Below are 14,623 nucleotides of genomic sequence, written 5' to 3'. Positions count from 1 at the left end.
CCAGTAAAGTTTTCACAGATTAAACATACGAAGAATATCTCCTCCTTTCCATTACAGTATTTTTCTGGTTAGAATGGAAGAGTTAAAAGTAAAGTGCCTGTAGCAGTCCTTGAGAACATAAGCCATGAGACAGGGAGCCCTTTGCTGACCCTGCCTCTCTGTTAAAAGACTATTTTAAGGATGCCCATCTCAGTCTCACCTTTGCTCTGGCTGCCAAGCTACGTAAGTTGAGTCGAGCCGAAGAGAGAATTTGCAGTGCCTCTTGGTGATTAGACTTGGTTTTGCTGCACTTCATTGCCACTGCAAGATGAATTTTAAAAAGGCAAAACAAAAGTCTGGTGATTACTGTGATAACACGGCAGACATAAATTACTACTAAAGCTTTCAGCCAGTTCTCTTCACAAGGAAGCTCATTAAAAGGAGCATCCATACAAATGGTAAGGGGGGCAGGTATTCTGAACTGCAACATGAATCACTGAAACAACACAGCATTGTTTCTGTAAAATGAGAATAAAATGCCGTAACAAAATATTGCTGCGTGGAGTGCTGCTGAAATCCCACCCTCTTTCCTGCTACTTCATTCCACTCCACCTCTTCAACCCCAGTTAGTTCTTCCTCTTAGGGATTTTCCCTAAAGCTTTTCTGTACTTCTGATATCTTCTCCTCCTTGCATGCAGAGGGCTCTGTTTTGGCAACACACTTCTGAACTTCAGAAATGAGTAAGTGAGGTCTTGAGGCAAAATGGTGTGGGGTGGAGGGAGACTGCCCATGACTGAATGTGTGTAATTATAGTATCTCTGTGTTTCTTTCTCCAGCCTCACAGTCACAGTATTCCATGGACACTGGGCCCTCATTTTTTTGGTGGTGGGGGGAATGATTCCTCCCTTTGAGGGTTCTCCCCCTAATTATTTGTTGTACTTAGTGCTAACCTTGGGCTTATCTCAAGTTGCCCTATAACTTGTCCATTTTGGACAAATGAATTGGAATGAAAATACTGGCTGATACAAGTGCTGAATGTCAGCGATATACTGATTTAAGGGATTTTATACCCTGCTTTTTGGCCACATGAATGCCACTCCAGGGGCAGAGCGTGAACGGAGCCCGCACTGCCCCTCCTCCTGGTGCCAAGCAGGGCTGTGCTTTGCTGTGCCCTTGGCAGGCACACTCACACCGCCTTCCAGTCCCGCTTGTGTGTTTGAAAGAGCTTCTGTACAGTGAGGGACTGATTAAAATGATCTGCCTCTGATCCTTGCAGATCCAGATGGATTTCTGAGGGAATTTTCTGCATGTATGGCTGGTGGTCCTGTTGAGACTTCACACTGATCTCTGGAAACGGAAAGTGACTTGGTCATTTAACACAATCTCTCCTGAACATCCTTTTCCCTACTGTAGAACTAAGGCAGCTCTGTTTTTCTGGGGATTTGTTTTTAAGTATTAGCAAGTGTGGCATGTTACAGCCAAATGAACCTTTTAAAGTCACCCACCAATAATGATTTCTGCCGAAAAATTCATACAGGACATACCATGTGCAAGCTCTAAAGCTCCTTTTACTACATTCTTAAAAGAGAAAATATCTTTGTCCCAGTCCTTGGACTGGATTTCACACTTGTGTGCTTTGCTGAGATACTGTAGCACCTGTAAAGAAAGAAGAGTGAAATTAGAAAACAACCTTAGTTCGGCTTTATCTTAATACGTAAAGCCAAAGTCACTCTAAAAAAAATAGTTCTGATTGGTAATATGTTAGTTTCTCAGTATTAGTTTTTCAGTCTTCCTCCCCTGCCCTGCAACTGTATTCTGCAGCTGTAGCACAGATGTTTTTCGCTGTTATTGCCTTTCAAGTATGACAGACATATAAGTAACACGTGTTTAAAAGATAATTTTTTACCTTTTAAAAAAAATCTGTCTAGACTGATGGATGTGACCCATATTTTGCTAGGTCACAATGACTAAATGCACATGAAAGCAGGAAAACACTTGTATTTTAATATTTTAAGCCATTATGCATCTAAGGAATGCAATAAATTGCTCAAATATATACAAAGATTAAGATGCCAGTTTTATTCTGTATTGGTTCCCCAATGTGGAAAAAAACAAGAAGACATGGATTCTGCAAAACGGAGAAAATAAAAAGCAATTGCCCAAACCTAAGCAGAAGCAAATGAGCCAAAGCAAAAACAAGTGTCCCCCCCCCACTAAATCCAAATGTTTACTTAGCCTTTTTTAAAGCAAAAAAACCTGAGCACTTAAGTCCCACTGGTCTTAATGGAAGAGTTGAAAGAATTGGCTTAATTCTCCAACAAACACCAATGAGAGATCTTTGCTTTGTGAGGTGACCCAAAAGGTGGCTGTTTGGTTCTCACCTGGGGCTAGTTGGAGAGACCACACAATTGCTATGTACCAAGACTTGCTTCCATATGCTATTTTTTATTTTCTTTCTTCAGAACAAGCCAAGTCAAGCACACCTAATCCACATGAATTCCCCGTCACACTAATAAAGATCTGCAAAGGGGGTTCTGTTGTGCTTGCCATCTTTTAAGGAACCCTATTTTGCTATAACAGAGTATGCCTTTCTCTTGGCTAAGCCTAAGCGTGAATCAGCCAGGCAAGCCATTGCTAGCAACAGGAAATCTTTGAAGTCTGTTGATGTATTGTACAGTTGTACCTTGGAAGTCAAACAGAAGTCTGTTCGACTTCCAAAATGTTTGGAAACCAAAGTGCGGCTTCTGATTTGCTGCAGAAAGCTCCGTAGCCAGTCGGAAGCCCTGTTGGACATTTGGGTTCCAAAGAACGTTCGCAAACCAGAACATTCACTTCTGGGTTTGCAGCGTTCGGGAGCCAAAACGTCGGAGTACCAAGGCGTTCGGGATCCAAGGTACTACTAATGTGATAGAAAAACAGACTTGTGATATACATTTCTAACTAAATGTGAATATCGTAAAAGAAATAAGGAAGAAAGAGCACCAAATATATTTATTTAATGCTGGGACTTCATTTATAAATTCCTGGAACACAAAATTGCAAGACAACTTCCACCTTCACACTCCCCCCCCCATTCATATGGATTTCTTGATACAGTTAATTATTGATATAGTTTTATAATTAGGATACACAACAAATATCTGTCTCATTTTTTGTGTGTGCATGATGTGAAATTACTTGCTCTCTTTGTGATAGAGTGCTGCATTTATGGAATCACTTTTTTTTTCCTTTTCAATTTTAGCAAGTTGCTATATCAGACATTTTGAATACGTTAATGCCACTACGGTTTTATATCATTTTATGGTGTTAGTATTTGCTTTGGGTACTTTTTGGCAGGAAAACTGAGTTAAGCTCACATCTCTGTTGATGCACCAAGAGATTCATGTGGGCCTTGAAACATACGAAACATTGGAGAGACAGTGCTTTCTACGGTGAAAACCCTTCACCAGTTCAATTTTAGATATGAAATAGAGTGTGATACCACTCTTGTCCTCATCACTTTCTCTCTGACTAAGGGGAGGCAGAAATGTGGGTAGGGGAGATGACCATATACAGCCACATCTCCTAAAACTAGTTTTGTAATCAGAACTTACATTTGAAAGTGTAGTTTTCCACCTCTGAGATGCTAGGGACAGAAAATCACAGCCAATGGCAGTTTCCTTTTTTTTTTTTTGCCAGAAGCTTGCCTCTTCAGTCTCTCTCTAGCCTTTCTTAAGTCAACAGAGGAAGACTATTAAGTTTATTACCTGCTGATCTCAGTGTCATCAATATTTGAGGGGTGGGGAATCACTTTGCGGGGTGGGGAATCACTATTTGAATAGAGCTATAATTGCACATAAATTACACAAAATAACACAACTGAGAATGATTCATACTAGCATTTTACATTATTTCACCTTTGATCAAATATTAAAACAAAGAAGCATACTGTGGCATTCAAATGTCAAGCAAATTACTGGGTCGTAGAGCTAAACTAGAAGTTTAAAGGGATAGACAGGTGTTTCCTGGGCTGCAGAATACAAAGTGAAGCAAAGTGGTTTTCACTCCTGGGAAATGTTAATTGGAATGGACAGTATAGGATCATAGAACTGTAGAGTTGGAAGGGACCATGAGGGTCATCTAGTCAAATCCCCTGCAATGCAGGAATCTTTTTGCCCAATGTTTGGCTTGAACCCATCACCCTGAGATTAAGAGTCTCCTGCTCTACCAACTGAGCTATCCCAGGTAGATTCCTGCCTTTGCAAAGCATCATGGAGGATTCCATGTGGTGGTGGTGGAGAGATAATTAGTTGGCATGATTGAGTTCTGAGAAGATTACTGAACTGGGGGTATGTTAAATAGCAGTATGGAATACGACAAGTTAAGGGCAGAATAAGTAATCAGAAGGTACAGAATTGTGTTACTTAAAACCGCATTAACTTAAAAATATACATATAATGCTAATAATGTCCCTGCCAACCAGCATTACATTTGGGCAATATGAAAAATAGATAAAGGAGGGAGAAACAGTGTTGGTGGCTATTTGCTTTTTGGCACCCAACTGGATCTGCCCCTGAACAAAATCAACAAAGGAAACTAATGCAAATACCAGGAAAAGCTTTATTATAGTTACACAGTTTAGGTTGCATGCTATGCTGCTTCATAGAAAAAGAGAGGCTGTATAGGGCACGTTGCTAACATTTAAACACAGACACACCTAACCTAAATGAAGAAATTTCTGGTAACACTCTCAAGGGAGCAAGCTCTTACAGGAAAATGGGTCAGGATAATTTAGCAAGATCTTTCCGTCACAATATTCTACCATGTTTTGAAAGCTGGAAGTATTCATTTTATATTCAGAGTTTGATGCTTCTTTCACACTATGTGGCTCCTTGAAAAATTGCCACCGGGAGTTTGCTTTGATTTAATAGCTGAAGCACACATCTCATAACCTTGGCTACAGCACAAAGATGAAATGCTTGCTTGTAGTTCTTCCAGTTTTCTATAGCAAAATGAAAACAGCAAGCACCACTACTGGAAAATGTTTCTTTTGTATTATAATGTGTAGGCACAGGGGACAAAAGATGTAAGTCCTGATGATTTCTCTATATTCTCTTACTCCCCAAAACTGGCTCTATTACTATGGGCCTACAAACATGGTTCTCGGTTATTAAGACATCCTGGAGCAGTGGTTCCTAAACCATTTTTCACATTGGTCATCTGTAAATGGTTAAGGATCTTTGTGGACCACAGTGATTTTTCTGCCTGTTGTAGAAACTGGAATGCACTGTGCTTGATGATCTGTGATTTTTAATTGTATTTTTACTGTTTTTTAATTTATATTGTATTTTATTGTCTTACGATTAGAATTCGATGGAGTTTCTATCTTTTTGATTGTGCCCACGTGATGTTTTCTGTCATTTCCAATACCTACTTCATTGTTAGTCCCGTTCCCCCCCCCCCTCCATGTAGTTTAGAAGCTTTGTGACTATGTGGCAGATTTCAAAGCTTTCTTTAGATTCTCTAAATACCTAGAAGATTTCAACAACCTTTTTGGGCCTGTGGGCACATTTGCAAGCACCTGGGATTGATTGATTCATTGATTTATGCTTTTTGTGACGTGTGTGATCTTCTGGAAAATAGAGATAGGGCAGAGTTAACCCTCCCTTCCTAGCTGAAATCTCAAGGAAGATCACTCTTCCCTCCCTTCTGCAACAGCAAAGCTTGAAAAAAGCCAATAGATTTCCCCCCAAGGCTAATTGTATGAGGAGGTTGGGTTTTTTTTGGGGGGGGGGTAGGGGAAGCTGGGGAGGGTTAAGCCTCCCCTCCCAAACCCCTGCTTAGCTTCAGACCTCAAATGCTCTCACTCCATTTCCTGGGTCCAATGCCAATTTTATAATCTGAAAACGGTACTAAAGTAGGCAGGACAGAAGGTCCCTCAGGAATATACTTAATTTCTAGATGACTCGTTTCAGAAATGCTATTTACTAGCTTCTGCTATTACATGTCAAGGTGTAACATCCCTGGCATTATAAAGGGGAATTCTGTCTCTCTCACTGAGCACAAGAACCAGGGTAATGAGAATTTCCAGGAGCATCTACTCACAGGGGATGCAAAGCTGAGAAAACTGAACTTGCATCTCCTAGTAGAAAGTGGGTGAAGAAAACAAGACTTGTTGTATAAAAACTCTTTTTCTGAGAGGGGGGGGGAATCTATCTTTTAAAAATAAAATAAAAAAGCCAAAACAAGGGAAGGTTAGACATAGTTCAAAGACATAGTTGATATGCAGTCCAATAGCAGCAGCACTGTAAGAAATGCACAAATCCCTTTATCTTGTCTTTTTTATTCTTCCTGACTAATCTCATGTCAATCTCCTTCACTCTTTTTCCTTTCCAGCTAGTTTTTCTAATCTTGCTGCTCCTCCTTTTCCTCTTCTGCATTCCGCCAAGCTTCTCCTTCCCTCCCTCCTCCTCTCTGGCAGATTCACAAACCTCCTCTCTCGTAACTTCCTTATCTTTGCTACTTTCCCCTATATGCCTGTTAGCTCTCTCCCACTTCACAGTTCATCTGTGTGTTTGAATCCAGCTTCTTCATATGTTTGCAAGGGAGATGCCACACTTACTCCCACCTGAAGAGCAATATTTATCTGTCAGCAGGTGGTGTTGAAGGAGCAGGCTGACCTTGCAGAACAGCTTAATAGGTGATCCCACGGCTGCAGTACACAATTGCATGGCACTAGGTTGTAATAGTTTGATGACTGAGAACATTCTTTTCCCCTGAGTGCTGCTGCCTTCAGATAATGCTTTAGCCACCTGAATTCCGTAGAAAAACTGAAAGGTGCAAATCCATTTAGAAAAGTCATATTGCTTAAAATAACCTTTTAGTGCCCCGCTCTGGATTATGCACATTAAATATACAGAACACAATTCTGAGACAGATATATATGCTTAAGACTGAATTGAACAGAAGTAACCTTCTGTGGATTGTATCCTTAAACTTACCTATTTCTTAAGTGCATTCTCACAATAAGAATGATGAAAAACAACATTTCACCTGTGTTGGGTGTTAATCTTTCTTATTCCAGTGCTGCAACCTGAACATTCTGCATTATCCTCCCTCCCTTTAATGGCCTGCTTTGTTCTTTTTCTTCTTTATCAAGTTAAGCTTGATTTGCTGATCCGCTTGTCAAAGACAGAAGTACCGACAATAAGTGAAATTGGCTTAAACAGATTCCTTTACAATATTTTTATTTTGTGAGTTGGGGAATACCAAACAGTCACAAACCAAGCATCATGATCCTAATACCAAAATTTGAGTAGAGAGTAAATTTCCTATATCATTACTAATTTAAAATCACACTCTTACCATTAGCACTTACCTTCTCTGTATCTTCATGGTTATCACTCTGCCCATTCCCATAGAGTCTTGCATATAGTCTCCAGATTTCTCCATCGCTTGTCACTCTAGAAGTCACTCTGCCAAAGAGTCCCTGCAGTTTCCCCTTTAACCCTGTTGCAGTTTCTCCATTACGATCGGTCACTCCATCCATAACTACTTTTACTAGTATCTTTAGCACCTTTGAAAGAAGATAATTTTGGTTATAATTGGACTAACACTACAAGTCAAATTAGTGAATGTGTGCAACATGTGAGTTCAACAGCCGCTTTGATTTTGGTGGTTTTTTTTACAATCAAACAGTATACAGATCTTATACAATAACATGATTTGTAGGAGTCTGAATTATTTTTATGTTATTTATTTATTAAATTTGTACACCACCCTTCATCCATAGATCGCAGGGCGGTTCGCAACATAAAAAATACAAGATAAAAACACAAGATGCATAAAAGACTCAAACCCACAGAATCAATAATCCCATTTCCCTTTTCTCCTGGTGCCTAAAGGTGTATAATGAAGGCAGCAGCCAAACCTCCCAGGGGAGAACATTCGACAGACAATAAGCTGCTCAAGAGATAAAGATAGCAAGGAAAAAGAAAAACAATGTTCCCCAGTGGTAACAGCAATTCTGTGAAAGCTTCTTCTCCAAAATTTGAATAAGGGTTCTATATTACATAATTGGGCACCACTTAAAACTATAATCTAACCAGAAGACAGAGAGTCTTACTGCCCCAAATTTACACTACACTTTTAATCTGTAAGATAGAAAATCTCTTTAAGGACACATGGGAAATTCTGACAACACTAGCTACATCTGTATCTGGCAGTCAATATTAATAAAAGGACCTGAATATTCTCCAGAGAAATCAAAGGCATTTAGTAAGGTTTGGAAAAACACATGTTAGAGGTACTGGAAATACATATAAGCAGTGGGATCCTATACATGTTCATTTAGTTGTTAAGTCCCATTGTTCTTAATGGGGTTTATTCCCATGCAAATGTATAGGATTATTTTATGGAATTAATCTATTAAAAATGTAATGTAGCTTTCCTATGTACCATAGATGCAGAGACACCATACTTGTTTAAGAATGCTAGCAACTTATTTTCTTGGAATATAGTGAGTTCTTGAAAAACTAATAGAATTTAAACACTTCTAAATGACTTTGCCATTTACTGGTGCTATATCCAGCAACTAAGAAACTTGTTCTTAAGTTGTCAAATTTATTATCAGTAGGTCCAAAATCAATGTTGTAAGTTATATTACATTTTTACAGATAACTTAATCATCCAGTGCATCAAATAAAGTTATGCATTCATGGAAGTACATTCAATTTTTATACATGTCTCTTAGAGGTCATGGGATCATTACAGAGGATCAAACAAAACACCAGTGAAGCCGGTTTGCTGTTCTCCCCCCATAACCTTCCTAGATGTTTTTGTGCCCACAATGACTTTGTCGAAACCTAAACCCTGTATTTCCAAACATCTGAGCTGTTACTAGTTATCACTGTACAGTTACAAAGCCCCTTTGATATAAAATTTCAGCCTGTCAAAACATGTTTCCCAGGCTACCTTGATGCTCAGCAAAGCTGACAGGCTTCACGAGGGGGAAAATGGTTTTAGAGATCAGTTCTCACATGATAAGCCATCAGTCTACAGAGTACCACGCTGTAAATGGCTCCCGATGTTACGGCTTAAAAACAAGGAAATGGCCATTAGCAGGTACAGGTGTCTCCTTGAACCTATTAATTCTGCCTCCTCCTCAAGCTCTGAAATCTATTTCTGAAATTGAAGGGACAGAAAAAGTTTTGCTTTTGCCTTTCCAGTAGAAAGGATTCTGGACAGAAAGACATCAGGATCTGGCTAGATGAGGAGGAATGGTGGGAGCCTGCAGCTAGGGAAACAGTGCTGGATTACCGAATAGGCAGTGGTCTGTGGGCCCCACAACTTTTAGGGGCCCTGTGAAAATGGATCAAAGTAACATTGATTGCATCTTGAAAGAAAATTGCAATCTAGTTTTCTTAGTTCAATGTAATCCCACTAGAGCATGCGCACGAGAGGTGCCCCAAGATTTTGACTGCCTAGGGGGTGCTACATGTAGCAGGACAAAAGGCACAGAGAGCCCCTCCTTGAAGAAGAGTTTGGATTTGATATCTCACTTTATCACTACCCAAAGGAGTCTCAAAGTGGCTAACAATCTCCTTTCCCTTCCTCCCCCACAACAAACACTCTGTGAGGTGAGTGGGGCTGAGAGACTTCAAAGAAGTATGACTAGTCCAAGGTCACCCAGCAGCTGCATGCGGAGGAGCGGAGACGCGAACCCGGTTCACCAGATTACGAGTCCACCGCTCTTAACCACTACACCACACTGGCTCTTGAAGGAGTTTGCGACTGCTGGGAAGGCTCAGATCCTCAGTTCTGGCGACTGCCTCCTTGGGGTAGTCCTGTCTGTGGAGTTCTCTCTTAGGTTTTGTCTCTCTGAATAAAGAATCAACCTTACTGCTTATCTCTGAGTTTATGTGCTGACAAAAGATGACATAGTGGCATTTTCTCTGTTGGTGTCTGTCTTCCATTAACTCCTGTTTTGAACACATATGTATATCCTGCTCAAGAAACAAATAAAATTGAGCTGTGCACTGTAGAGTGAAGCAGACTGCTTAAAAAAGCCACAACACATTTGATGCTTCTGTCATTCTTAGCAAGCCAGCATTAGAGCAACAGCAACTGCTGAGCTTCAACGGTGAGACAGAGGACAATTAGCATTGCTTAAGTAGTGTCTGATCCTCCTTACTCCCATGGTCAAAGGTGATTATTGTGAACTGTGACTTAGCTCTTGCCAAAAAATGTTTGGCATATATGGTATAAATCCTGAAGTTGACAGAAGTAGCAAATTGCACTGCCAGATAAAATCCCACACCACAAATGCAGGCCAGTAGCTATCTGCAGTAGTAAAACCTGCACCCAGGGCTGCCAACAGGTACTGAACCATGAGCCAGCAGGCCCCCCCGATTCTTAGCTTCCTTTTCCTCACTTTCTTTGGAAAAAGAAAATGTAATTCAAATAGACATTTCTACAGAAAGAGCACAAAACGCAAAGGCTTCAGCACTCGGCAGGCAACAACACTGCTGTAAATATCAGGACTGTGGGCTGTTTCTTGCTTCTCCACCCAGGAGCTCAAGGTTGCACACATTATCCCCACCCCCTTTTATCATTGCAATGGAATCCACTCTATTCCTTTAATTGTTATTTGTTTTAATACTGTTTTAAATAATTTTTAAATTGTTGCAACCCACCCTGGGACCCTATGGGGAAGCATGGGTAAGAAATCCAATAAATAATCATAACAGTGGCAGCCTGGTGTGGTAGGCTAGGCTAAACTAACATATTTACATCCTCAGCAGTTATTGCCAGTAGATTGCTTGAGGGGGGGCTATCCCTATGCAATGTACCAGGCCCAGGAAATCCTGTGGGCGTCCATGCCTGCCTGTGATTTTGCTTTGTTGCATACATTTTGATGTAGCACTTTTTACACAAATAAGAGCCAGCCACAAGGAGATGCTTTAAAAAATGTGTTTTTATCAAGGGGTACTCGAGAATAACAACAAAGGTACGATTACTGTGTAAGTGTGGCACTTATTGTAACAACTTCATGGTGAGGTGCTGGCACCTAATATTTCTAGGGGAAAAACCCTTATTTATTGGACAACTGAGATAGTCAGCTACATGCAGGTACCATCTGAAAAAGCAACTAGTGAATACAGCAGCAAGGAATCTGTTGAGGAAGGAAACAATCCACATCTAATTTATTTTGTGGGGAAAGACCATTAGACTGTGCCCACAAGCCTGAACTTCTGAAAATCCAACAGCAGATTTTTATCACTCCCACTGATTTTGAAGTTTCACTGCTCCTTAATGAATTTTTAAAAAAGGAAAATCCCAGTTTGTTCATTCAGATAACATTCCTAAAGGCATGCTGAAGGCTAAAACATCCACTGACACTGTCCATGCATTCAGGCTGAGCAGTAGAACAAAAACACTATTCTAAGGCAGGGAATGTCCACTGGCATCATCATGTTCCAACGTAATATTGTCCCCTGTCCCACAAACAGTCTACCACTGATTTCCTACCAGGTTCAGTGTACAGAGAAGGACACTGTAAAGGCTAAATTGCCATGGTTTCCTCCACAAGGACAGAATTTTCTCCTTATGCTCTTCTGTTTCCATGAACTAAAAATCACCAACAACTGGTTATGCTGGTTGGAGCTAATATGAGCTGTACTCTAGCATCTGGAGGGCACCAAGTTGGCTACTGGGAGCCAGTGTGGTGCAGTGGTTAAGAGCAGTAGATTCGTAATCTGGGGAACGGGGTTCGCGTCTCTGCTCCTCCACATGCAGCTGCTGGGTGACCTTGAGCTAGTCAACCTTCTCTGAAGTCTCTCAGCCCCACTCACCTCACAGCGTGTTTGTTGTGGGGGAAGAAGGGAAAGGAGATTGTTAGCCACTTTGAGACTCCTTAGGGTAGTGATAAAGCAGGATATCAAATCCAAACTCCTCTTCTTCTTCTACCCCTGTTCTACTGCAAAGGATTGCAACAGCTGCTGGGCTCATAGTAGAAGGCATTCTCACTGAATGCCATCATGGTCAGGGATGGACTGAATGTGCAACTTCCGTTTAAGTCTTGATTTGGCTTGACATTTTTATAGAAGAAACAGAGGTACCCTACAACTTCGCTATAAGATGGGAGGCTCTTTAATCGCTGTCCTGAGTATGACCTGTTTTCATGAACCATGTTTGAAATCATTAAAACTGGACACTTGAATAAAAAGAGACACAACCCACCTGGACATCTTTATACTTTTCTTGTAAGTCCATAAGCCTGTGATAAGCTTTAATAGCTTCTGAAAACTCTCCAACGTCTGTACTGGTGAGAATGTAATTTTCCCAAATCTGCCAGTGCTCATAATTACACTTGAGAGCTTCCTGAAGGGTCCGGAATGCTTTAATTCTGGTTCAAAATTAAATAAGTTAAAACACACAAGGATTTATGCTTTGCCATTCAATTCCTGCCTCCTCGCCCCGCCCTAATTCACTTCTTTAGAAGGTTTATCATTTTAAAAATTGTATCTACAAAGAAGACCACAATCTTAAGAGTTGCTTTGCTGATTTGACATGAGATGGATGATTCCCTTCCCTTTATACCAGCATGCTTCATGCCATAACCTTTATTGCTGTTATCTGTTGGCAGGGCTCCCCATCACACATAATCACAGTGACATGAGAGATGCTTCCCTGTTGTGTGATCCCATATAGCTGAGTGCAGCACCTGTCTGCAAAAGAGGCTGCCAATTGCAAAGGAACAATCCACATTATTGTATCATTTGCATTCAGGGCACGACATTGCAGGAGAGAGACTGCTCCACAGGGAAACAACTCTCACAATGCTGGGCTATATGTGAAGGGGGTTCTAGATTTTCCAGTGACAGCATTTGAATGTAGTAAAAATCGCTTTCCAACAATTATTTTGCTGTATTCCCCCCACCTTGAAATCTATTATACCAGGGGGGAAACCATACACGTATAAGACAATCCATTTTGTTATTTTTCCGTGAAATATCTGCTAGTCTAGAATTTATGGAAGATTACTACACTTCTCCTTTACAAATAGGCTAAAGCAGATAAACAAGCAGAGAATGCTGCTTGTTTAAAGATGAGTATGTGTGCTTCCATCAGCCAGGATGAAAAACAAAAGGTTTTGACATTGTTAAACTATAGTACTCACAGATTTGCTATTTGCCACCTACTATTCTTAATTGCGTTGTTAGAATGTTAAATTTTTTACATGTTATTTTAATCCCATTGGCATAGACCAGGGGTCAACAACCTTTTTCAGCCATGGGCTGGTCAACCATCCCTCAGACCATGTGGTGGGCCGGACTATATTTTGAAAAAAAATATGAACGAATTCCTATGCCCCACAAACAACCCAGAGATGCACTTTAAATAAAAGGACACATTCTACTTGTGTAAAAACACGCTGATTCCTGGACTGTCCGCGGGCTGGACTGAGAAGGCGATTGGGCCGGATCCGGCCCCCGGGCCTTAGGTTGCCTACCCCTGGCATAGACAGTTCCCCTCTTACTTCTTACACTGTATTTTGTAAGTCTTGATTAAATGGTAAGTCATCTTGATTTTGTTTTGCGAATGAGAAATTAAATAGTAGCTTTCAATGACAGAAACTGATCAAGTGTTAAATATGGAACACCATTTTTTGTGCAAATCTCTGCCAGATGAAATTTCACCACAGCTCTTGCTCTGTGAGCTAATTTATAAGAAGAGATAAGAGACACAAGATGGGGATGTCATTCCAGTTAAGGGAACAATACGGGTACATAAAGAGTCCAGAAATTGCACCATGGCATGTGAAGGGAGAACAAAGGGATCAGATTAATCACTCTCTGGATAAAATTTACTTGCTGACTTAAAAATTAGCCACCTTAGAAACCTATGTAGCCTCCACAGAGAGATTTAGAAGTTCTAGTCTGATAAATGTTCTAGTCTGATTTTCTTCATTTAGGTAATTGGCTATAAAGTTTCTCGGGGATACTTCTACATATTCTGAAAGTTGCTGAAAAGGACATTTGTCTGAAAAGGACACTTGAACAAACATTTGTATCTCTTTACATCTTTTTTTTATTGTTCCTTGCAGTCTCCGTAGCAACTGCATCTTTCAGTCTGTATGTTCCATAAATATGTCTAAGGGCCTCTTGAACTTATTTATGGCTTTTGGTTCAATGCACTTTCTTGGCAATTTGTTTCCTGTGTCCACAACTTTGTGAACTCCCTGTTCATTTTCTCATTTTCAGTTTGCTTCCAGAAAGCAGATAAATTGTTCACAGTGATGCAAGGGGGTGGGGGTGGGGGGGGGGAGAGAGAGGAATCAAGAATTATTTTTTTTAACTCTCATTTTTCTCCCTTGCCTTTTTAAGTTGCATTCTTTTTGGTAGATGATTAATGGGACACAGCCTGAGCAACCAAAAAATTATCTTGACAACTTACTTATGATACCGAACTTCTGAAAGAACTGCATTATCAAAAAGGTATCTACTCCAGACATCATTACATAAACTGAGCAAGCATACAGAACTAAGAAATCGGGTCCCTTCACAAGATTTATTAATGGCTTCTTCTAGGGAGCAGAAAACAAGTGGCTTATTATGCAGGTTGATACCATCTGCTACCATGAGGCTAGTACTAAAACTGCCAA

At 40.4% G+C, this 14,623-nt stretch overlaps 1 protein-coding gene across 1 annotated transcript in view; it reads right to left on the bottom strand.

Moving 5' to 3' along the window:
- TTC27 (tetratricopeptide repeat domain 27) overlaps nucleotides 1–14,623 on the bottom strand; it is a 97,875-nt gene that overhangs the window by 5,043 nt on the left and 78,209 nt on the right. The window contains exons 16-19 of the mRNA XM_081188072.1: nucleotides 12,199–12,364; nucleotides 7,337–7,534; nucleotides 1,524–1,635; nucleotides 200–300 (exon numbers count right to left, since the gene is read on the bottom strand). Of these exons, the coding sequence (XP_081044198.1) occupies nucleotides 200–300; nucleotides 1,524–1,635; nucleotides 7,337–7,534; nucleotides 12,199–12,364 (577 nt within the window). The remainder of the gene's footprint in view (nucleotides 1–199; nucleotides 301–1,523; nucleotides 1,636–7,336; nucleotides 7,535–12,198; nucleotides 12,365–14,623) is intronic.

Source organism: Podarcis bocagei (genome assembly GCF_964188305.1).
Source record: "Podarcis bocagei genome assembly, chromosome: 3".
NCBI classification, from domain to species: domain Eukaryota; kingdom Metazoa; phylum Chordata; class Lepidosauria; order Squamata; family Lacertidae; genus Podarcis; species Podarcis bocagei.
The sequence above is the reverse complement of the archived record's forward strand: the minus strand, read 5'-3'. Positions and strand labels throughout refer to the sequence as shown.